Genomic DNA, 24,682 nt, shown 5'->3' with positions numbered 1-24,682 from the left:
ATAAAATATCATTGACGAGATTTCGCTAGTTCGAACTAGCGCCAGAAGATCAGTAGCATTAATTAATTTACATTTTCAGTATAATCCTTGAACCATAATGTAGGCGACCTAGTGTTTTAAATGACTATAAGTGAAAATAGATGATCACGACGAACTTGCCACTACATGAATGTCTTAACTTATATTCAATATAGTCATGTATAACTTTTTTTAAATACATTCTAGTTATTTTTTGTTAGAACGAGTGGGAGTTTTCACTTTTCTAAACGCATACGGGAGGAAAAGTGGCGAGCTATGAACTTACCAATAATTCCCTTCCCTTGGTGCGTAATGTACTATTTCACTAGCGTAAAATATTGTCACTTGATTATGATTTTACTTTTATTTATTAAAATATATATTTTACTAACCTGATAATGTACATTTATTCTTTCTACTAATAATTCTAATATATTTATCAATTTTTAAATTTGTTTATTATTGTTATACATTAAGAAAGACTTTCTTAAGAATAACTTACTGCAATTTCGCTCGTAGTAACTCCATATGAACCACCTACTTTACGTTAACACCAACTTCTTGAAACAAAAAAAAAACAGATCTTTCACTGACTTTCCAATATCGCCGAATATAAGATAAAGATTTATTAAAATGCTCGCGAGTAAATATGTCATAGTAACTAATTTACACACACATCGGATAAATGCCATAAAAGCATGACTTTATCATCTCGCCCCAAGATTTCTGATAAAAAATGTATAGAAAAACTTTTTATTAATTATATACAGGAGATTTGGATCTTGTAAAAACGATAAGAACAAAAAACTACAGCAAAATATTAAAAAATTTGCAAATAAAACGACAACAAAGCTTCCCTTTCAAGAGAGTAATATGATACGCAGATACAATTGTTTAAATGTTTAGCAACTGATAATTACTAACACAACTTAACCAGCTGAAAAGACTGTGAAACTTTTGGCCGAACAGCCTCGCAGATACCTATGGATGAATTTAAAAATGCAATACATTCATTGTTAATTGAAAACGGTTGTTTTACTATTTTAGTTCAAGTTTTTTTATGAATTCTATACTATTATTGACGTTTTATAAAAAGACATCCTTGTTATTCTTAATAAAATAAAATAAAAATACTATTTTTTTATTAAAACATAATGCTGTAACTTTTTAATAGTTGCAATTTTATCAGCAAAAAAGGTATTTGTATCGGTGTATCTATCGGGATGGTTCTGTTATGTCTGGAATAGACATTGATCGATCGTCGAACAGCTTTACTTATTTCTATCTGATCCAATAATTATTAAATCATTGTTTTTAAAAATAATAAGGTAGGTAGACTTTATATGAATGAATTATGAACGATACATGGCTTGAAATCTTTTCTAAATGTAGAATCCTTTTCCAGCAGCCGTGTCGTGCGAAGACAGGCGAATTTTTCAACTCTCCGAATGAGACACTATATTTCACTTACGCTAGCCTAATGTATTTTATATATTTCTTATAGCGTAAACCATATTACCTTTTTACTTGGAATATCCACTAAAAGACTATACAGAAAATTCAAATGGAACTATGAATAAATAATGTGATAATATGTTATTAAGTCAAAGAGAAAATTTGACATTTAATTAAAATAAATTTGGTGATTTCATCTATTAAAATAAAAATATTAATTTTTCTTTTTTTTTCTAAAATTAATGTTTATTCATGAGTGCTAAAATCTAAGAAATATTAATAACTTATTTTGGTACTTCTGGCACATGATTTAGATCCATAAAAATATCTTTCTTTCGAATAGTGATATATTGTTCCCTCATACCTTTTTCACTTTTCAAACTTTTTTATCGCTTTTTACCTATTAGGCATTAGCAATTCGATAATTACTCTACTTCCACCATTTTAAATTTGCTAAACTGTATGGCTGTAATTAGATTCAAGCCATAGTCAACAATACTCAAGAAAATACAAGATTAAAAAGTTAGTTTTACGTTTATGTTTAGAATAAATCGAAAAACTGATTGATTGATCAATATTTCCAGATAGAATATATACATTTTTTCAAAAATTATTGATGTTTTATGAAAATATTAATAAACAAATTACAATTTATTTGATACCTTGAGATCAGCTCACGAATAACATTTAACGCATTAATCAATGTTTAAATCTTAGCAGATCACATTTCTAATAATTACATTACTATAAATTTATTAAAAATAATTTTAAATAAGGAAACAATGTTGATAAATTAAACTTTCAAATAATTTTATCTAATTTAGTAATATAATCTAAATGTAACAACCAGACTTTTCTACCTCTTATAATTTCTTTATCTGGAATATTTATTCTTCAATCACTTTTAAGTGCAACCTGTTTGAAAACAACGAAAGTTCTTATAACTTTTGTTGTACAAACTGAGATTATTTTCAAGTTCCAGTTGCATCCTGAAATAAAAGTATACTTGTCAAAATAAATAGTAAATATTAGAGTTTTGGCCAGAATTAGTATTCAAAAATATAAAGACTAAATAAAACTAACATTTGTTGCTTATTAATTGACTGATATGTTAGTTATTTCTTTTTATATAAAATTTTATATTGCCTTGTAATATTTCTACAAAGAAAAAATTAATTCTCTCATTTTTTTAATGGTCAACCTTTGTAATGTAAAATTTTATATTAAGTGGTAACTATTAATAGTTCAAATAAACAAAACTTTTTAAATATATCATAGAAACTACTAACCATTCTAATCACGGTGGAATCAGTACCACTGTCCAATGGACTTGTTCGTTGTTGTTGACGAGAATAGCTAACTTCCATATCAATATCATCCAATTCTTCCTCTTCTTCTTCATGTGTTTCTGAATCTTCTTCTTCTTCTCCTTCACCTTCCTCTTCTTCTTCTTCCTCTTCTTCTTCCTCTGAATTTCTAAACTGTATACCAAAAGTAAATTTGTTTAGTAGTATTCAAAATTGGAGTAAACTGCAACAAAATTAACCTACATCACTTGCTGATTTGCCAATAGGAATATGGTCATGCCCTTCCACTTGAATTTGTTCTCTCTGCAATTTATTTGTATTTATTATAAATAGGACATAGAAAAATATAACACACATTAAGCTGTATCAGACCCAAGTTTGATGTTCAAGCTCTAATGACACTACTTCACTTTCATCATCAATTGGTTTATCAGCATTGAACCAGAGAGGATCTGTAGCTCTCGGTTGCAGATTTGGCCACAAAGGAATAAATGACATAGTTTTGTAAATTGCAAATGTTGAGAACAGGAGAGATTTTAGTACATCTAAATCTGAAGTTCAATATAATAACTTCAATCACAACACCAATTCCATCATATCACTATTAACTCCCGCTTCCGAGACTAACCGTCTAACTCTAACCTAATCAATATTCTGCTTAGTTTCCATTTTATAAAATCATATCATAATAATACTCATAATAATAATTGATTAATCCCCATATAAAAAAGTAATGTATGCCATGTGGAAGCATTTCATTTGTAGTTCCCCTTCGCCCCGTGAGATGTCACACCTTTATCGACCGAGAAAAAAAGAGCGGCAGTGGCGTGGTTCGAGCCGGCACCGTTCGCTCTTCGTACCGTACCTAATATGCTTTAGAGACTGAAGTGAGATTAATAAGAAAAAGAGGGTTGGGATAGCATGAGAGACGAGGGCTAATGATTTAAGGGGTGGGTTGTAATATCTTCGAACTAGATGGAATATAATCTAAATCGAACTTCACGGTAAGTTCATTTGATTATACTATTATATTCCATCTAGTTCTCAATATTAATATGTAGTTCTTTAGAGAGTTCAATAAATCAACATGCATTTACAGAATTTATTATTTGAGTTCTTAATAATAATACGTGGGACATAAGGTACAAAATTACTAGACTAAGAATCAATTGGCCTATTATAGAATCTTGCAAAAACTTGAGATCCCGCTGACCAGCCAGCAGTTCTTTTATGGTATCTATGTCTACTCCTTTAGAATGCGCTGAAGATGTAGATGCATATCTAGTCGAGTGAGCAGAAAATATCGTAAGATCAATTCCACTCTTCTCTAGAACCAGCTTTGCCCATCTACTAACAGTCTGAGCAGTGATACCTTTAAAGGGTTTTCTTGTCGCGATGAAACATTTTCTTTCATTGTTTAATCTATGAGATTTAGAAACTTTACAATAATAGAGAAGTATAGTAGCCACGCAGTTCTTTGGGTTATCGATACAAAACGGTAAATAGAGCAGTGGTTGCATTTGGCCAGGGGCTGATATCTTCATTTTGTCCGTAATGTAAATAAGGACTCCATCTTTAGAAGATAAGATGTTTTCTAATTTAATGCTAGCTATCGTTTGCGCTCTATGGCCAGTGACTAATAATAAAAGCATAACCGTCTTATAAGATAATTGAGAAAATGTTAACTCTTCCAGCGGATGAAGAGTCTTGAAATAATTGAGGACAATAGCGACATTCCATGTGAAAGCGTATTTAGGTTTCGGCGGACGTAGCTTAGCAACTCCTTTGCAAAATCTGGAAATGTGCTCGTCTGCTCCAATCTTGTTGTCCAAAATCAAGGAAAGTGCCGATCTATCTGAATTGACAGTCCCATAACTTACTCCATCCTTGTATCTGTCCGTTAAGAAACGTAAAATAGAATTCTTATTTGGTTTGTATGCATCGAAGTTATGGCATTCACAGAATTTGAACCATTTATTGTAGACTACATTGTACTGCACCGAAGTTGACTTGGAGATCGAGGCTGCCATAATATATATTCCGCCGCTTCCGGAAAAATACCATTCATAATGTAAGCTGTCCTGATATTTTTGCGGCTATCATGGACAGAGTTGTCGCTCTTGGATGAGGAATTGTCCTACAAGGCGACAATAACAAATCAGGTCTAGGTTTGAAAACATGTTTCTCTGATATAAAAGAATTAAAAAGTGGATACCAAGGCCGATTTGGCCAGTCTGGTACCACTATAATACCCGAAGCCTTTTCTCTTTCAATCTTGGAGAGACACCTGCGTGTTAGAGAAAAGGGAGGAAATGCATAAAAGTAAAAGGCTGACCATTTAGTAGTAAATGCGTCAACCAAATATGCTTCTGAGTCGGGAAACCATGAGCAGTATTGAAGGCATTTAGTGTTATGTTTATTAGCGAATAAATCGATTTCCGGGTTACCAAAATTATGAACGATCAATTTATAAGCACGGTTGCAAATCACCCATTCTGTATCGTTATTATTGATGCGAGAGAGAGCATCAGCTTCAACGTTGTCGGCTGATGCGATATATGAGGCAAATAAAAAAATACGTCTTTCTTCAGCCCATTGCCAAATCTCTCTTGAGAGTTTATTATACTTAGAGAACCGAATACCACCCATCTTATTAATGTAGGAAATGGCTGTGGTATTGTCTATGCGAAGAAGAATTTGGCTACCTACTTGGATATTACCTAGATGGAGCAAGGCGAATTTAACCGTAAGCAACTCTTTATAGTTGATATGGAAGTGCCTCTGATTCTCATCCCAGACACCGCGAATGCTATTCATGCCATCTGTAGCACCCTAACCCGAGTTGGATGCGTCCGTGAAAATAGTCTTATCGAAGGTGGTTGATCTGATCGAACCAATAGAGACTCTGATGCTTTTCTGCCACCATGATATTTCTTGATGAATGTAAGATGGCAGAGTAATAATGACTGCGTAATTATGATTATTCAGTATCAGGGAATTAAACTTGAAGGACTCGAGAATCTTTGTGTACAGCCAACCGTAGTCAACTGCTGGACATGAAGAGACCAATTTACCAACAATCTGTGCAAGTTCTAAAATAGAACAGCGAGCTTTACGCTGGAAGTTACCTAGAAGCTCCAAGATGCGATTTCTCTTATCGTCTGGTAGTTCAATTGTAAAATCAATTGAGTTAATGTTGAAACCTAAAAATTTATATTTTTGAGATGGAACTAGAACGCTCTTCCCATTGATAAAAAATCCTAGACTAGTCAGAAGCTCTAGTGCTGTGTGGACAATATGAGAACAGTCAGACTTGTTTTCGGTGATGAAAATAAAATCATCTAAATAAATGATTCTGATTCTTAAATATTGAACAACAGATTCCATAACCTTAGTAAAAATGAAAGCGGCTGTACTTAATCCAGAAGGTACGCAAGTAAATTGGTAGGATTGGTCTAAGAAGTTTTCTAGATCCTACGTTAACCGGAATCATAAAATAGGCATCTTGAAGGTCAATTGAAGACATGTAACAACCAGGTGAAATGAGGTGACTAACTGACCTAAGATCTTCAAGCTTGAAATGATCAGTCTGAATGAAAGAATTCAATTTCTTAAGATTGAGAATGAATCTATCAGTACCATCTGTTCGCGCTGTCTGCGCTAGCGACGTGTCCACGTGTTCTTGCTGTTCACACGTGTTTAGCAATATCCTTCTCTCTTCATGAATGTGTGAATATTGGGGAAAACCCAGACAGTTCCCGGAACCGAAACGAGTGGCATGTGCCACTTAAACTGTCAGTCGTCATAAATCACCGACACCTGAAAAAGGAGACCCAGTCTCGCTGTTCGATGTGCGGGCTCTCAAAACAAAAAGGATTCCAACACACCTTCGCCAGATGTCCATCGGTCCAAGGAGAGTCCGCGGGGTCACTCTTCCCTCGCTCGCTAATTGGACCCCCTGCAAGGGGCCCAAAGGCCCAAAGAGACGCCCACTCGGCAGACTTTTTAAAAATAAGACGTCGGACTCAAATATTTTTCCACTAACGTGCGAGAGTCCGACGCGTGCGGTAGCAGCCCGAGGTCTTCAATATTGTAGCGATCCGCGAATCTTCGTGTTGTTTTGTTATTGCGATACCGTGTCGGGTTCTAGTGTGTGGTTGTGTTTAATCATTATTGATCCGGGCGAAGCAATTGCAGCTTCGTGGAGTGCGTTCGTTGTGCGCCACAGCGCAAAACAGCAGCGACTCCAAGGTCCCACCTTTGCGACAGCGCTGCTTGCACGCAGTAAGCAGTCCAACGCGGTCCTGGTGCAAAGGCTGTACCTGCTCCAAGACGTTGGAGTACCAGGACACGTAAGTGTTGGCCATCTTCTGCGATCAACGTTTTTGTTTATCATTTGGTATACCAGCGTAAGTAAGAGAGCTCTGTATGCGTGCGTTTTCAGATGCATCCGCTAATAAATATGTGTTTTTCGTTGTCTCAACTTTAGTCGGCGAAAATTTATATGAACGCCACTGTAATTTTTCATAGTTTATAATTTATTTACGGCTTTCTTTTTTCACATGTAATTGTGTTTTATTTTTTAGGCTTTCAAAAATCACTTTGAATTTTGTTAATAAATGCACCGATATTTGTTTTTCTTCTTCTTGATTATTGTAGTTGTGATTTCAGGACCTTGCCCAGCTTTATCCAGTCAATCCCCCTTTTATTGAACTCACGCATTTTATATTATCAATTTCTTGGAAATTTTAGTATCAATATAAACACCGTCTTTCTTGGGGATTAGAAAGTAGGACGAAAGAAATTGACAATTAGAAGAGCTACAGCATTCGATTGCGCCCTTGTCAAGTAAATTGGCTATGGCGATCTTGTATCGTTCTACATCTCTACTAGGAATGTTAATAATAGGCGGGTGTAACTGAATTGTCTCAGTGAAAAAGGAAATTTTATAACCTTTGATTATTTGTAATACGTGATTGTTAATCCCAATATTCTCTCACTCTTCAGCAAAAAATTTTAGTCTGCCTGCAATACTAACATTTATTTGTTGACCGGAGGAGTATTTTCTCGTTCTGTCTTGGTATTGTTGAAATACTGTTGCTTGTTTTTGAACGCAGGCTTGTTCTGGTTCGCGCCTATATAGTTGCCCTTCCGCTGCGAGAGAGGCTGTGTCTGCTGCAGGCTCTTCCGAAAAAAAGGCTTCTTAATAGATGGCTTAAAATGTGGCTTAGGCTTCAGTTTTATCTCTTAAGACAGTTTAGTAAGCGCTTTAGATTCCTTGATACGATCCGCAAGGTTACTGCCAAACAAAGTATCGTCAATCTCAGCCTTCTTAATAAGTACTACGACTTGAGGTGTTAAATCAGGAATAAATATATTGGCTCTTCTAGATACAGATATAGAATGATGCATCATAATCGACATTTTAGCTGCATCGTTGAGACATCTAACGATCTGCAATTTGTCGCAGTCATCGTCATTCATGATGACTGATAGTGCCGATCCTATAGCCATGAGTGAAGATCCGGCTATTTTCTGTAATTCCTGCATATGAGCATCTTTCTTAGTATGATTAGATGCAAGCGAGTCTGCAATTTCAGGGTTCAGTTTCTTTGGCTCGAATTCTGGTATTCCATGACAGATATACATGAATAATTCATATTTATTATGAATAATAATGAGCATGTAGTATAAACGACAATGCTAAGCATTTTTGCTTGTTATAGCTCATTTTTAATTGGCTGCTGTAAACAAGAGAAGAAGTAGGATTTAATTGAATAAATCCACTTTCTAACCCGAAGTTAGAATTATCATCCTTGCATCAAGGTGAAACAATTATATGATAATAAATTGTCATGCATCTCAAGAAATGCAGCACCATAAGGATATTATATAATATCATATTATGGTTCAATTACCTAGGGTAATTCAGCATAATCTCATTGTGAGTTTCTTTTTTCAAGCCGGTGTTGATAAGCTTTTGCCAGATAAGTACTAAGGCTGGGTCAACAACAGGAAGTTTATCCTTGTCGTCCTTTTCATCTAAGCCTAGTATGTCTCTGATGTCAGGATCCACATGCAAAGTCTCCCTGTTGTCTGAAATATTTTAACACATTAGAATTATACTAATGGTTATAAAGAATTGGAGGCTATAAGCCTCCTTGACCTGATAAGGTATATGCAATTATGATAATAAATGCATGAATTCTCTTAACATCAAGAATTTTTATGTTCATTTTTATTATGATCATAATAAAAACGTTACAAGTGAGTGCATGATTTGGAATTTCCTGGAACACAGCTATGGAACACCGTCTGAAACAAAGAATAATGGGGGTTGGGGGGGGGGTGTTCTCGAGGACTAAGAATTAAAGGAATATCATGATAACTATATATTACCAATATTATCATTGTCTTCCTTATGTGTACTTTCTGGGACAGGCGAAGTAGGTAAAGACGCGGAATTTTCTTCGCTGACCTCTTCGTCATCAGACGTATGAGGGCTTCTGTCGAACAAAGGAGGTAGAGTTTCCAAATTCCGACATGAATTGCTTCCAACGTTCATAGTCACCGGGACCGGCCTGCCTCTTAGTCATTTCAACCGAAAACAAAAACGATTTCACCAGCACTCGCGATATCGGCAAGACAACGATCGAGAAGGTGTGACTCGTACGCGCGCACGAAAAGATATGAGGTACGGTACGAAGAGCGAACGGCGCCGGCTCGAACTACGCCACTGCCGCTCTTTTCTTCTTGGTCGATAAAGGTGTGACATCTCGCGGAGCGACGTGGAACTACATTGTAATATTGAGAACTAGATGGAATATAATATTTTGAATAAAAATACAAAACAGCCTTCACTGTGTTACGCATGCGCTGTACATAAAAATGCTTGATATGCTCTCGGCAAAAAACAGTTGATTAATGTTTAAAAAAAAACATTTATCATTAATTATATTATTTAATTGAACGAAGTAAATCAGCTCGGAGACAGTTTTTTTAAATTTAATAAAATTAAAAATAATCATTAAAGAAAAGTTCGACACGTTGAAGTCTTCAGTAATTGCAATCACTTTTATTAATTTTTTCTGATAAAATCGTAATGGGGCAAATAAATTGGCTTGCATATTTGAATTAGGTAAATAAAAATCTATCAATTATATATAATTATTTTAATTTTATATAGATTATACAGGCAGGAACGGAGGGGGTCTTATACAGCGATTGTGATGATCATGCAATGCAATTGCGAAGCAGCGATGCTATCCCGCCATTTTCCCGGTTTCTCGTCGCAGAATTAATGCTCGGTCTACTGTACACGATTGGCTGACCGTGTTTCTTATTCTAGGTTGCGCCGAATTCAAATATTTTGATTGAAAACTTGTCTAAAAAGAATATGTTAAGTTAAATTTTTATTGTACACTAGTATCATTTAGCGCACTTCGCGCGCTCATTCTTTTATATTTTTCTGATATTTATTACATTTATTTGAACCATTCCTATACCAACTTTTCAGATAACACAGCGTGCTGGCACGGTCTGAATATAATCATGAATAAATTAATATTGCTATTAGCTATAGTTATTACTTAAATGAAACATTCTTAATTTTATATGTATGGACAAGTATGGAAATAAAGTACTCATACTACATATGTAGTTAATTGGTATTTTACGACGTATCAATAAAATATATTTTTTGTCCACTTTTGAATATTCCACATTCTTATATTTAGGAATGGACTAATGTTTGTTGCCTTGACAATAGTATCACGGCTACTGTTTTATATGTAAACTTTTACTCGTAACTCTGTTAATACCGTACGCGCGACCAAATGATCTAGAATTCTGCCCCTGGTGTGGTAGTACTGTATTGCATTAGTATTACGTATATAGTATAGTATACATAAAAGCAAAAAGTAGCACTCGAAATTCACATTGCAGCTGTTAAAGTTAAAACGTTATTCACGATAAAACATAGAAGCTTATATATCGAATTATCAAACGACTACTTTGTTCTGATTTAGAAAGGTTAGATTTAAAATTTTTTTGACAACATCATAAATAAGATTGTGAAATGCAGTTCTCTAACCTCTCTGAATATATACATGTATGTATGCTGTAGATTATTTTATTAATCATATGGATCTTCATCGAAAAATCTACGGTCCGTATATTTTACGCTAAAAGTAAAATTTTCGAATAGACAACTTCTGGATCGCATCACTATAAAAATGACAAAAACAATTGATATATAGAAAAGAGACTATTCTTTGATTCCACAAAAATTCCGATTTTTAGGTGTTTTCTGTTAGTAAATTGAAAATGAGAAATTATTACTGATGTCAAGGATAGTTAATGACATTCTTATGATTTTTAACCACCGTTCTCACCTGCCATAAAGTTTTCAGGTTCGTTAACCTCTTCAAAAACTTTATTATGATAAAACAGAAATTTCGACAGCACCTCGATCCATGAACAATAATAAGTATTAAGATCACAAGTACAATTATACATTTCTGACTGAATCTGACATAACTTTAGCAAAAGTTTATAAAAATACGTAAGACAGTTTGCACTAGTTTGCGTCCAATTATTTCTTTAATCAACAGCCGAAAATATAGCATAGCGAAATTTTTATATCACAATCTTAAACGTAGGAGAAAAGTTCTGGAATAAAACATTCACAACAGTTTTGAATTCGTAAAAATACTTACGAATTTTTATTAAATAAAGGTAGTTTCTTTATTTACAAATATACCTCCTAATTCGGTACTTTAAGACTTAGATCGTAGAATTAATAATATTAGTATAATTGCAAGATTCAATTTTCTGAAATCCTCAATGTTACAAAATTTGTATATGATAACATATATTTCTCCTTTGATAAAAAATTCCATTAACAAATCAGAGGAATACTAATGGATCGAGAAGACTTACTTATCCATTCTTAAATTAATAAAATATGTGGATGATACTTTTTTAAATATCAAACGTCGCCAAATAGATACAATTATTCGAATGTTCAATGAATACCATAATGACTTAAAATTTATAATGGATGTTAAAGTTGAAAATAAATTGAATTTTCTAGATGTTACGGTATCAGAAAACATAAATTTGACAAATTAGTATCAGAAATCAATATCGTGGTCAGATTGATATATTTTTTTATCGAACTAGTTACGTCAGAAGCGCGAACATCATGTGTACGGAAATAAAATACACGAATCAAACCATAGGACTTATGATTTGTAGATTGAAACCAACTTATTCAAATAATTTAATTGATAATTAACTAACACTGTAAAAATGATTTAAGAGTTTTATAATTAACGTTAATCATTGATTTTCACTATAATTTCTTTAATACTATCAAAGAAAACGATTCAAATTTAAATTTATATTAGCCGAAATATTGTATATTGCAAAAGTATTATTTCAACATTCAGACACTTTATCAGTTAATTCTTTATAGCAATTTTTCAACTTTAATGTGTTAAATTGTCTGTGAATGTTTGATTTGTGAAAATAAATGTGAACCATTTCATAAAATAAACATTTATTCAAATTATACTTTATATCTAATATCATTGCCTTATTAAATTCGAAATTATGACCAGTATTAATACAATATATAGCTATAGCAGACTTTTTGTCTTTTCTTTTACAATCACTCTTATGTTCGAAAATATTTGTTTTTATCTTCCTTGAAGACTGACCAATATAAACTGCATTACAATAGCAACTTGCAATTTACAATTGAATGTTGTTATGATTGTTCATATCCAGTTCGTCCGGTGTAACTTATCGACTAATCAACTATCTTGAACTGTGGTCAGTTAATCAGTAACTGTATATCAAATTCCAATGTGCGATAGTTGGTTGTTTCTCACTGCTGAAAATATATAGCGTCGGCTGACTCCAGAAATTCCATTCTTTGGCTACGCTGGCGTAGTAATGTGGGAAGCCCAGGATGTTAATAATGTCTTTGTAGATCATCGAGGGAAAACGTAACTTCAAAATCAGTGTCCAGTTATTTATAAGAATGAAATTATTTTTTTGCAAGAATGCACCAATATATTAATAATGGTTAAAAACTAAAACAACATTTTTCTGGTTCCTAATTATCATAAAAAATGATTTCTTTGCAGATTATTTGTTTTACTGTCAGTCGAAAAGCGTAAAATCGTAAAAAAAACCTACGATTTTACGATACCTTGGAAACCTTCGGTGGCTAATTGCAAGCCTTTAATATTCAAATAATAACACGTGAAAATGCATAATTATGATTCTAAATAATAGTTTACTGTGTAAATCTACTTATATACATTAACAAACGTAAGTTGATATATTGTATATTTAACATACATAAAATTATTAAAAAGTAATCAATATCAATATGAAATTGAAAAAGAAAGTACGCGAATAACTGGACTATTGATGTCAACTTTGATTTTGCTCTACATCAGTTTTAATTTTGTCCGAAATTACAATTTATAATCAGAGCAGATTGGAAGTATAATCATAACGAATTCAGCAATACATCCAATTTTTTTACGTAATTATTGATTATAAAAATTTGTAATATTCACTTATCATGCAATAAATTTATTAATAGATAATAATTCATTGATAAATCTAGAAAGTTAATTTTTTTAAAGATAACTTTTTTCTTTTCTTCTGATGCGGTTTGATTCACATTAATGTACGGTTAAATTTACATTATATATATTACTTGATGTTTTTTGATAATGTTTACGGAAACATTTCTGTTTCTTTGTTCATTGTGCAAATATTAACGAAAATTGAGGAATAAATATCAGGATTGGTCAAAGTTAAAAACGACAAAGGTTACTTGATGAAAGATTTCCTTAATGATATTTTGTCTCTGTGTACCATTTACCAAAGAATCTAATAGCACTACTTCCAGTAAGTAGTTGTTGCTTTAAAAAAAATCAATCATAAAATTATCGGTTGAAATCGTTTGTATACCATGAGTATTGCGTCTAATAGGTATCTTTATATGCTTTATACCTGTTTTTTTTTGTTTTTAGGAAATATATTTTCTATTTATTTTCAATTATTTGATATTTCAAAACTTTTACTCATTTACAATTGCATGCGTATAACCTACGCCACATTTGATATATGCATTTGCTTAAATAACTTAAAGATTAATAAATTTTCTAACAAAATCAAAACTCTAATATAATTTAAAAAATTTTATATAGTTTTAATTCCTACTGCAAAATAATTAAAACAAAGTTCATTATAAACGCACACGTAGTGCTCGATGCCAACGACTATTTAAATTATAATTAGGGTATAACAATGTGAACACAACGTAATATTTTCAAATGGCTACCTCTATAAGATTAAAAAAGCTTATTTTATTGAATACATTCGAGGACTAGTTTATTGAATTACGGGCAAATGACGTCTTAAAAAATAGTATTTTGTTTTTATATCGTTGATCGTAACTCGCAAGCGGCTGAAGCAGCGGTTAGTTAATATATAAAAAATCTCTCAGACATGTTATACACTTATTGAGCGTTTGATCATCGAGGTGAACAGATGTACCAAACTTAGGTCTACCCAAAAAGCCTATAGTAATAGCCTATCAGTCCAACAGAGTCAATGGATTACTCACTATGGAAAGTTACCAAAAGACTAAAAAGATCAACTACATTTATCCGCCCATTAGAAAAGCTTATGGTAAATGGACCAGATCAGACGAGGATAAAATTGAGACATCTGCAAATCACATAGTATCCTAACCTCATCAAAGAATTATCGCAAAACTAGAAGAAATTACTTTTCTAGAAGATCTCGATGTCCACGATAGTACACCAAATGAAGTAGTTAAAATGAAGCAAGTATTATAATTAATCAAAAATATTAATAAAAAAGGCAGACAGTTTTGATAATATTACAGGAACTATAATTACAAAGCTACCTACAATAGCAATAAGGTACTTAAGAATCGTTTTTAATGCATGACTTTGTCTATGCTATTTTCTCACTTAATGGAAAGTGGTAGAAATTATACTAATCCCTAAATCCGGTAGAGAAACTGAACTAGTCACATCATACAGACCCATTAGTCTTTTACCAGTACTTTCAAAAATTGATGAAAATGTAATTCTAGTTAGAATTAACTCCATAATAATAAACAAAAAACTAATGCCAGGCCATCAATTTGCTTTCAAATGCAACCACTCCATGATAGAATAAGTAAACAAAATAGCTGCTGCAAGGAGATCTATGGAGGAAAAGCAATATTTTACCGACTTATTCCGATGTCATATCATTGAATTATTGAATAAAGTATGACATAAAATACTTTTGCATAAACTTCAAACAAGTTTATCCAAACATGTTTTAAAAATACACTACGAATTACTTCAATCATACTTACAAAATAGAGCGTTTGAATTCAAAATAAAAATATGAAACGACACAGCTAATAAAAGCTGGAATTACACAGGGTAGTGTACTAGGGTGAACACTGTACTTACTATTCACCACTGATTTACCGAAGTTTCCAAACATCATAACAGCTACATACGCAGATGATACAAACATTATCACATGTATATATATATATATATATATATGCGCGCGCGCGCGTATGTGTGTGTGTGTGTGTGTGAGGCAAAAATAGCATCTAAATTATGTTATTATTAGCACTCTCCATTTTGTTCAGCAAAAAATTTTTTTAATCCAATTTTTGAACGGGTTGGCTCTAAAATTGGATTAAAAAAAATTTTCAGCATCTAAATTAGTTAAAATTATATAGATAATGGTCTACAAATTTGACTCAACTCATAGAGAATTGTAGTAAATTAAAGCAAATTAATACATACGACGATTTAAATAATACACACTTCGAAAAGACACCCGCCACCTATTAGACTCAACAACAAATACATTTTGTAAAACAACCATGTAAAATATTTAGGTGTATATCTAGATCTGAGACTTACGTGGAAAGAATATATATTCACGAAACCTAAACAGCTGAGACTGAAATGGAGGAAAATGTATTGGCTCATCGGAGAAAAATCGGAGCTATCAACCGAAAATAAATTATTGCTATACAAAGCTGTATTCAAACCAGTATGGATTTATAGCATTTAACTATGCGGTGCAGTTTCAAACTCGAATATTGAAATCCTGGAAAAATTTCAATTGAATCCTACGTAACATTGTACGGGCTTCATAGTTCGTCTCAAACGAAATTATCCAAAATAACCTATAGGTTTCAATAGCTAAAGAAGAAATAAAAAAATTTTACGCAAAATATACCACCAGTCTATAAAATCACCCAAATAAACTTATCATCAATTTTCTTAAGACAACCATCACAAACACCAATTTCAAGAAACATAAACTAATGAATGCATAGATAAATCCTAATCTTTTTATTACATTCTAAAATAAAGACAGAATACTCACTGGAGTATTCTCTTGAATCTCATATACGTACAATCTGTAAAAAAAATTAAGAGTGTTAAGTTGTTTCTAAATGAAAGAAAAAAGTCTCTACTTTAAGATAACACAACCTTAACTTATGCGAGCTTAAAAGTCCAGATAATTTTCAAACTACAAAATTTGCACAATTTCGCAATGCACCTGCACCTAGGTGAATTTTTCTTGATAATTTTTATCATTGCACCTTAAAATACAACTATTTGCCTATTATTTGACGAAAGATTAAACTCAACGAATGTAAAACACGAAAGATTACGACTTTATTGACAATTTGGCATCATTTTAAAAAGTGTTTTAAAAATGTCTTTTAAAAATTGGCATCATTTTAAAAAATCATCTTAAAAAGCGCTTTTTTAGTTTATCATGTGTGTGTATGTATGTTTGTGCATGTCTAGTTTACGCGTGTGTTAGCACGTGTGTGAGTGGATGGGGTAGTCTTTAAAAGAGCCGATTATTTGAAAAGTTCTAATACCTGGTGTGGCCACTTCGGCGTCGACGTCTAATTTATGTTCGAGTATCATTTCCAAACAGGCAAAATCGTGACTCGTCTGTGAACAAAATGTTCATCCATTATTCAACCGTCCATTGTCCATAATTCCTAGCATAGTGCAGACTAGATCTCTGTGAGAAAAAGTACTTTAGCACGAATTCGCGATCTTAAACTTGATTTGTAAAGACGTCTTCTTATTGTTGGCAAACTAATTTGCGTATGTCTAATTTGTATAATAATGAAATTGTTGTGCATTTCTTACCGGTTCACGCAAGGTTGCACGATTTATGCAACGGGCCTTACGAGCAATTGTTATGCGTCATCTACCTTGCTCTGCTCTTTAAGTATAAGCACCTGTTTCATTGAATCAAGACAGAACTCGAGAAACAGTCGAATGATGAACCCCTATTCTTCTTGCTGTCTGAAGGTTTTACGATCTTTTTTACTTGAGATATCAACCTTCGAAAATTAACAATTTTTCATTAGAATTAAGTGGTGCGTTAATTTTGTTGCGGAGTATATTTCATATAACAATAAAATTTACTTATTATTTAAATTTGTAAGACAGTTTGTAAATAAACTTTGTGCAATAAAAAAATGTTATATACTGTGTATATGGAAGTTAATTCAAGCATTACTACTGTCAGTTCAAGTGTAGAATACATATTTTAAGCATAGTGGAGATGATTTCAATGACGATGTAAAGCATCGTCTCATAGGTTCAAAAAAATCAAAAATACCAATTGAAATCAATTTAAATTATCGTAAAGTTACTTACCCTTTAATTTTTGGGAGTGTTGCGTATCTTTCTGATTTTGATTAATATTATATATATTGAAATAATAAGTCTCTCAACGTAATAAATTAAAAATCAATTAAAGAGTAATTCGGTCAATATTAAAGAATTATTAAAAACCGCTTGATTTTATAATAAGGAATAATTTCCAATTTTAAAGATATTATTATTTTAACAGCTATAGTATTTTATGTTGATATTTATTGAATGGCCTAATTTGAAGAACACTATTATGGGATTGTAGTAGTATGTATAGGAGTGCGATAGAGTAAAAAATGAAAAAGACAGTTGATTTGTCCTTGAGTAGGCGTAAGTAAGGTGGAAAACTACAGAGCGAGATAGTAAAAAGCGTCTGAGAGTGTGAGAGGGGATTGTACCCTCGAAAAGCGAGAGCGGGCTTCAAACAGCCCTTAGCGTCAGTTCCAAGAAATCCGGCTGTGTGACGACACAGAAGTCCTTTACCGAGTTCATGTTCTAAGCGTTAGAGTCTCAGTTGGAAGTGTACTAGTTAGAAATCATAATTTCAGTTATCGATTAATTCTGCTATTTATTTATTAATTGCAACCTCTAATACCCTGACCTCATAAAATTATTCTACACTATTAATTTTTTAATTATCTAACTTTATAAGTGTGGACCAAATGGTTTAATTGGTACGCTTTATAAGACTTCATGAATATCCATATGAAATTTTAAATAAGTATGAAATTTCAATTTATAAATTTATTTATGCCACACCACTAATTGTTAATAAAGCTAATGGTTATTCATCATGCATATTCTAATTATTCGTAATAGTATTTATATCAGGAAATCGTAAGTATTACTTGCTGAAAACATTAATTTATAGAACAATTTCCATTCGTTCATTGAATACATTTATCTGCAAGTACGATCTGTTATAGCAAAAGTACGATTCACAAATAATATAGATGTATGGAATTTTAAAATCTCTTGACCATAATAAATTAGACACAAATTCGCACCAAAATTATAATTCGTGCTAATTTTTTTAAAGCATGATATTCAAGTACATTTTATTGTTAATAAATAAAAATGTGTACGAATCAAAAGCTGCAATATTATAACTTCCGAAACTAATAATATCAGCTTGAAATATTTTTTATTGCCTATCTGGGTTTCCGCTGTTGATTCATTATCTTGTTTTACTCTGTGGTCAACATAAATTGCACGTAGCTGAAGCAGCGGCTACTTATTGTTAGTACATAAAAAAAATCACAGACATGAATTAGTTATTGTGTGTATAGAACTGATGCTTATCCAAGAACTTATACTGTATGGTAATTTCATAAATCGAAAACCGATCATAAGAAGTTACGAAAGAACTTGGAGAACTTCTAATCTTACTTAATGTGCAATTTCTTATTCAAATTTTAATCTAAGAACTTGACCTCTAATTTTCAGGTGCAAAAACACTTGGTGCTAACTTTTTAAGAAAGTGTAACCATAATTTGTTTACACTTATGATACTATCTTACAAATATTTAATATTTCAATATATATGCTCAAAGATGTTTTATTAATTAGATATTAAAGTTTATCAATAACAATTACAATTTTTCATTATTTAAAAATATAATAATTGATGCGTTAATTATATTATTTTCGATGTAAACAATCAGCTACCAGAGTTTATCGTTACATATGCCTTTATTTCGTAATCGAGATTTTTTTATTGAGTATTGAGAACAGCGTAACCAATATATGGTTTCACTATACGAGTTATTTTAGTTCTATTTTACTTTATTCTATATACAAGTTATTATAGAGTTAGTTCTCGTATAACTTTTTCTGGTAAATCTCTACAAAATATCATCTCTTAATAAATTTTTCGACTTATGAAAAGCTTACTAATATCTATAATAAAATAATAAAATATTTTTAATTTTGAGTAAAATTATTAATAATGTTATTCGGTTTATATTTTAATAACAAAAGAATTACAAAATTCGTTATAATTTTTCTAGAAAAGACAAAATGTCCATGCATGAAGACCATTTGGCTCATCTGACCACTCTTGTCGTCAACGGAAGTCACTTATTACACTCACAGCAACATGGAGGTGTAAACAACATGCACGAAATAGCTCATTCGGAACATACTAATTCAAATAATTATATGGGTCATACTGGCATGAAATTCGAACACACTTCTGCTGACAGCTCATGTTCAGTTCACACATCCCATGCTGCAAATGCAATGACGGTGAGTTGTTTAAATATTTTAATGCTCTGGTAATTTTAATTTTTACATTATTCTCTACTTCTCTAGATGACTTTTCATGGAGGTTTTTGTGAAGTCGTCCTTTTCGATGCATGGAAAATCTCTTCGCTTGCTGGTCTCGTTGGTTCTATAATTGGTATAGTTATTATGGCTGCGCTTTATGAAGGGCTAAAATATTATAGAGAATATCTATTCTGGAAAACTTATAATGCTTTACAATATAGAAGTGTCTCAATGCCACAAGAAAAAACTAATGATGACAATCGAATTATACAGTAAGTTTTTTCTTCTATTGAATTGATATTCTTTTCAACATTGCAGTTGCTAGTAAGGAAAATTGTTTTTTTAAGTAGATTTATAGCACTGTGTGGTTTCAAATTATATTTATTATTAATCAACAATAATAAAATAATATAAAAATTCATAGAAATAATAGTACGACTCTAATTTTATACGTTAGAAATAATGTATCAAAGCGATGAAACTAATAACAATTTATAATTACACCTGGTACGCCATTTAAACCAATTACATAATTACATTTGGTTCACCATTTAAGCCCATTTAAAAGTTTATAACAGAAATACCTTTGATCCTATTTAAATATTATTGTAATTGTTACCTTTAGTTTGTTTTATTAATTCATCATTAGCAATTAATTATCGTACTTTTCATGACTAATTAGGAAAGAATTGTTTTTATTTTACTTATTCAATATATTGAAATTCGACTTGAGTGCTAACACTCATGTAGAGAGGACGTGTGCTTGCTTTAATTGAACTGCTTGTGTTAGTGTAGCCGTAAAATGCAAATAAGTTATCTACTTATTAGTTATAAAGTGTCTATAAACTTGAATATGTATTTAAATTACAAGTGCAATAATTCAAAGATATAAATAAATAAGTGCACGGCCAACGTGGCCGACGCTCAAAAGTTTAAGCAGTTGAAACAAGCTAAGTTTAAACAACTAAGTGGAAAAAGAACAAGAAACCAATGAAATAAAAGCAGCCCTATAAAAAACAAAATTATTAAGAAAAGAAAAACGAGCATGCGGAATTACTGGCTTAATATATTGAATTTGATTGCTGTGTTTAATAGTCAGTTTACTTTTTAAAATTCCTGGCTTTTATAACCATGTTCAATTTCAATTATGAAAAGTGGTAATGGTAGTATTGTGATGCGATGCCTTATATTATGAATATTTATTACTATTTATACTATTTATTAATATTTATGTCCATGTTCTTCTATGGCTGTTTTTAATTCATCTATATCAACTAACGGGTGAATGCTTTTTAATATAACTTTGAAACCTTTTGCTTCTTTGCGCTGGTAAGTGTAAAATTGCGTGTTTTTTTTTCAATGCAGTGATGATGGGCAAATATTTTTCCGAAGTTGTCAGCTGCATTTTAATTTTGTTTTGTCTTATTACTTAAAGGTGTAATTTTCTTTGGCTATGGTGTTCAATAGATTTTCTAGCGGTTTGATATTCTCTACATTGTAAACGAAGATCGGAGTGGACTTGGTGTCAACTTATTTACTTCGTTGTTTTCTTCTCGGCCGTTTTTTTCTTTTGTTTTGAGGTACCGTTAATGAATTTTAAACTTAACTGTCACTTCATTTGATTTATTAATATTATAGCTTTTCGGGTAGAGCACAGTTTCAATATCTGCTCACCTCAAGGACTAAACGCTGACTTAACGAAAAGTCACGCGAAAATTGTTGAAAAATCTGTTAATCAAGACCGATCTCTCGACCGAATTCATATCATCTCTTAAAAGTCTTTCTAAAAGATGGTTTTACGGAATAAAAATATCAGAAATCTACTTATTACTATCACGTAATCATCACATCTCATATTAATCATATAACCGGATTCAATTATCCATTCAAAAAGCTAAACATTCTTTTTACGTTAACAAACTAGCGATAGGTTGATGAATATAGAATAAATGCAAATAATTAATTTAAGGTCTATAACACCTATCGTATATTTATATACATAAATTATTCATTTATTTTTAGGCCAACTATGTTGTCGTGGATGCATGCCTTTCAAACCCTATTACACATCACGCAGATAATGTTATCATACTTTTTGATGCTGATTTTCATGACTTATAATTCTTGGCTATGTGCTGCAGTAATCCTGGGAGCAGCATTAGGTTACTTTCTTTTTGGTTGGAAGAAGTCCGTAATTGTAGATGTAACTGAACATTGTCATTAACAAACATTGTATAAAATGACCTTAATGTCCTTAAGTAAAATTGTATAAAAATTTGTAAGAATTAAAAAAAATGTATTGAAATGAATTAGTTGAAATTGTAAATAAGTTTAAGCTATTATTATAAGAAAAAAATTTTTTTAAGTGGCTCCACCAGGACGGACCGCATCACACAAGGACACCGTTGACATACCTATGTATAAATGACATCGACCCAACTTAAACATTTATTAAAAATAGTTTTATATTTGACTAATCGTTCGAAAATGAAATAATTTGCATTTAATAGTAGAAAAATAACGAAAAAACAGTTTTTCACGTCGCTATTAAACGATTTTGTCTCTAAAATACGATTAATTGTTATGTTTTCTTTCAACATTGTTATATTAATTCGATGACTATAGTACTTTTTTTTTCAGATATAAACTTAATAATTATATTGGATAGTATTATGGTTTTTAGAAAGGATCTGTCATTTATTATTAAAATTATTAGAAGAAATACGAACGCATAATCCTTATACCCTTCTATGTCATCGATGTATAACGACTTAACTTTGACAATTCATTTCTATTTATTTATATCGATAACTATACAAATTTTTATTTGATTCTGTCATAAGACATAATTTGGTGGAGCTATCTTAATTGGATATTATTAGAAGGGGTCTAAAAATAATATTCATAAAATACCTAGTAGTTAGTGGTGGTGTAAGAGTTTAATTGTATTTATATCTGGTTATAAAGAATTTCATTTTTAATATAATATTTCATTATATTATTATAACAATATGTACCAACTTATTTGCTGTTCTTATTGATGCTACACAGAACCAACTTGTAAAGACTTTGTAAAGTACCAATTTTGTTGATTAGAATCTCTATTGCAAGAATACAATAATCTATTTTTATATAATATAATGCAAAGTTTAATGTACATCAACTTTAATAGAAACGAAAACGTAGGGCATAAAATAGCTTATAGATAACCAATAAACAATTATAATTTTATATAAAATAATTTATTTTCATCTAGTATTTCGATGATACATACACACACACACACACACACACACACACACACACACACACACACACACACACACACACACACACACACACACACACACACACACACACACACACACACACATACACACACCGAACAAATTCTAATAAAAAGTCGAATTCAGAGCAACACACCATAAGGATTCTTCAGCAAAAGTAATCAGCTTTTTCAATTAATTTGAAGACGAAATCTAATTAAAAGATTGATAGTGTTAACCAAAAGTAAGATAACATGCTACAATCAAAAAACGATATTTTTTATTCTAAAGTACCTTGATCATTGCAAACTTTTAATGGACTTGAATAAATAATAAATTAATTTGAAGAGCTATTAACTTTAATGAAATTTTCAAATTGGGAAGAACGCATGAAAAAAATAACAGTAATATACTTGAGTATATCATATAAATGTTAATGAAAGAAACTAGAGCATACTTAATAGAATAGATATTATGATACGATATTACGCTTACGGTTTGTTCATGAGAATTAAGTTTCGTGAGTTGACCTCGACAAATTCATATATGTGTGTGTAAGAGTGTGTGAACTGGAGGATAAATAAAAGAAACTAGTTAGATAAAAAACAATTAGGGATCGTATATGCAACAAAGGAAGATAGGCATAAAAAATCTCCACTCGATGAGTGGAGGAAAAAGCCGAACTCTAAAGTTTACAATAATTGAACTTAACTTAATTCACTTACAAGACTATTACGTCTAGACGTCGCACATGATACAGTGAAACTGAGACTTAATCCAGCGGGGTACAGCCCCGTGGAAGAGAAGAGGGTACAGCCCTCAGACAATTCAATGATCACTCAAACCTGGAATGCGCACGCAAATATAAACTTTAACAGACGCTTAAATAAAGACGCGTCCGAGTAAAACACTAACTTAGAATAAAACGTATTATACTAACTTTGAGGTGGAGATGCCGTAGTTATTTCCGTAGCAACTTGGTAACAACAACTGAGCGACGAGCCTCAGCGCCAGAATAGCTCACTGAATAGAAAAAACCCCGAGGAAAGGGCCGAGAGTCCGCCCACTCATTACAATAGCGACCGACGAGGTCAGTGTCATTCTAAACTGGCCCCGTCGAGTGTATAGCCGTTTCCTCGGACGGTTTCACAGCTGGACACCACCGTAATTAGGCGGTTGGCCCACGACACGTGCGAGAAATCCCGCAATGAAATACTTTCACTGGTGTCTCTTACAACATGTGTGCTAAAGGCTTCACGGGTCTTATGTCATACATCCCTCGCGCACATGCTGGAGACGATCGAGATATAACCAAAACACGGTTTTTTTCCCGCGATTAAAAATATTAATTTTAGGCATTAGAATATATTTTGGTACTGGCAAATAATTTAAATTAATAAAATTTCATACAAATAACTTGCATATATAACTATTATTTAAGGTATTTTTAGATAAAGTACAACTATAACTCGATAAATTATTACAAATACGTTTTCTGATATTTAGTTTACGCTATAGCAGTTCCGAATAATTTTATGCAGCCGTTTTATCAACAAAACAAAAAACAAACAATAACAATAACAAACTAAGCTATAATCAACGTAGA

The 24,682-nt window shown here is 31.8% G+C and overlaps 2 protein-coding genes across 6 annotated transcripts; one reads left to right on the top strand and one right to left on the bottom strand.

Annotated features, from left to right (window-relative positions):
* Nucleotides 1-1,666: 1,666 nt before the first annotated feature.
* LOC131666787 (anaphase-promoting complex subunit 15-like) lies at nucleotides 1,667-9,435 on the bottom strand. Of its 4 annotated transcripts, XM_058939702.1 has the most exons (6): nucleotides 9,180-9,435; nucleotides 8,699-8,876; nucleotides 3,153-4,917; nucleotides 3,024-3,083; nucleotides 2,763-2,954; nucleotides 1,667-2,462 (listed from the first exon to the last, which is right to left on the bottom strand). In XM_058939702.1, exons 3-6 carry the CDS (start codon nucleotides 3,276-3,278, stop codon nucleotides 2,445-2,447), a joined length of 396 nt encoding a protein of 131 aa, XP_058795685.1. In that variant the 5' UTR covers nucleotides 3,279-4,917; nucleotides 8,699-8,876; nucleotides 9,180-9,435; the 3' UTR covers nucleotides 1,667-2,444. The 4 variants fall into 3 exon arrangements, 3 of the variants coding, with proteins under 3 accessions (XP_058795685.1, XP_058795683.1, XP_058795684.1); XR_009302131.1 differs by lacking the exons at nucleotides 1,667-2,462; nucleotides 2,763-2,954; nucleotides 3,024-3,083 and having other exon boundaries at nucleotides 3,211-3,331; nucleotides 3,409-4,917; XM_058939700.1 differs by lacking the exons at nucleotides 1,667-2,462; nucleotides 2,763-2,954; nucleotides 3,024-3,083 and having other exon boundaries at nucleotides 3,280-4,917.
* A 1,241-nt stretch (nucleotides 9,436-10,676) lies between these two features.
* Nucleotides 10,677-23,003, top strand: LOC131666785 (high affinity copper uptake protein 1-like). Of its 2 annotated transcripts, none has more exons than XM_058939695.1 (4): nucleotides 10,677-10,811; nucleotides 19,552-19,789; nucleotides 19,856-20,082; nucleotides 21,833-23,003. In XM_058939695.1, the coding sequence occupies exons 2-4, from the start codon at nucleotides 19,562-19,564 to the stop codon at nucleotides 22,032-22,034; spliced, it is 657 nt and encodes a 218-aa protein (XP_058795678.1). In that variant the 5' UTR covers nucleotides 10,677-10,811; nucleotides 19,552-19,561; the 3' UTR covers nucleotides 22,035-23,003. The 2 variants fall into 2 exon arrangements, with proteins under 2 accessions (XP_058795678.1, XP_058795679.1); XM_058939696.1 differs by having other exon boundaries at nucleotides 10,700-10,890.
* Nucleotides 23,004-24,682: the final 1,679 nt, after the last annotated feature.

This window comes from Phymastichus coffea, unplaced genomic scaffold (genome assembly GCF_024137745.1).
Source record: "Phymastichus coffea isolate CEN01 unplaced genomic scaffold, Cenicafe_Pcof_1.1 PCOF00061, whole genome shotgun sequence".
Classification (NCBI taxonomy): Eukaryota; Metazoa; Arthropoda; class Insecta; order Hymenoptera; family Eulophidae; genus Phymastichus; species Phymastichus coffea.
Note: the sequence above shows the minus strand (reverse complement) of the source record. Positions and strands in the feature narration are given on the sequence as shown.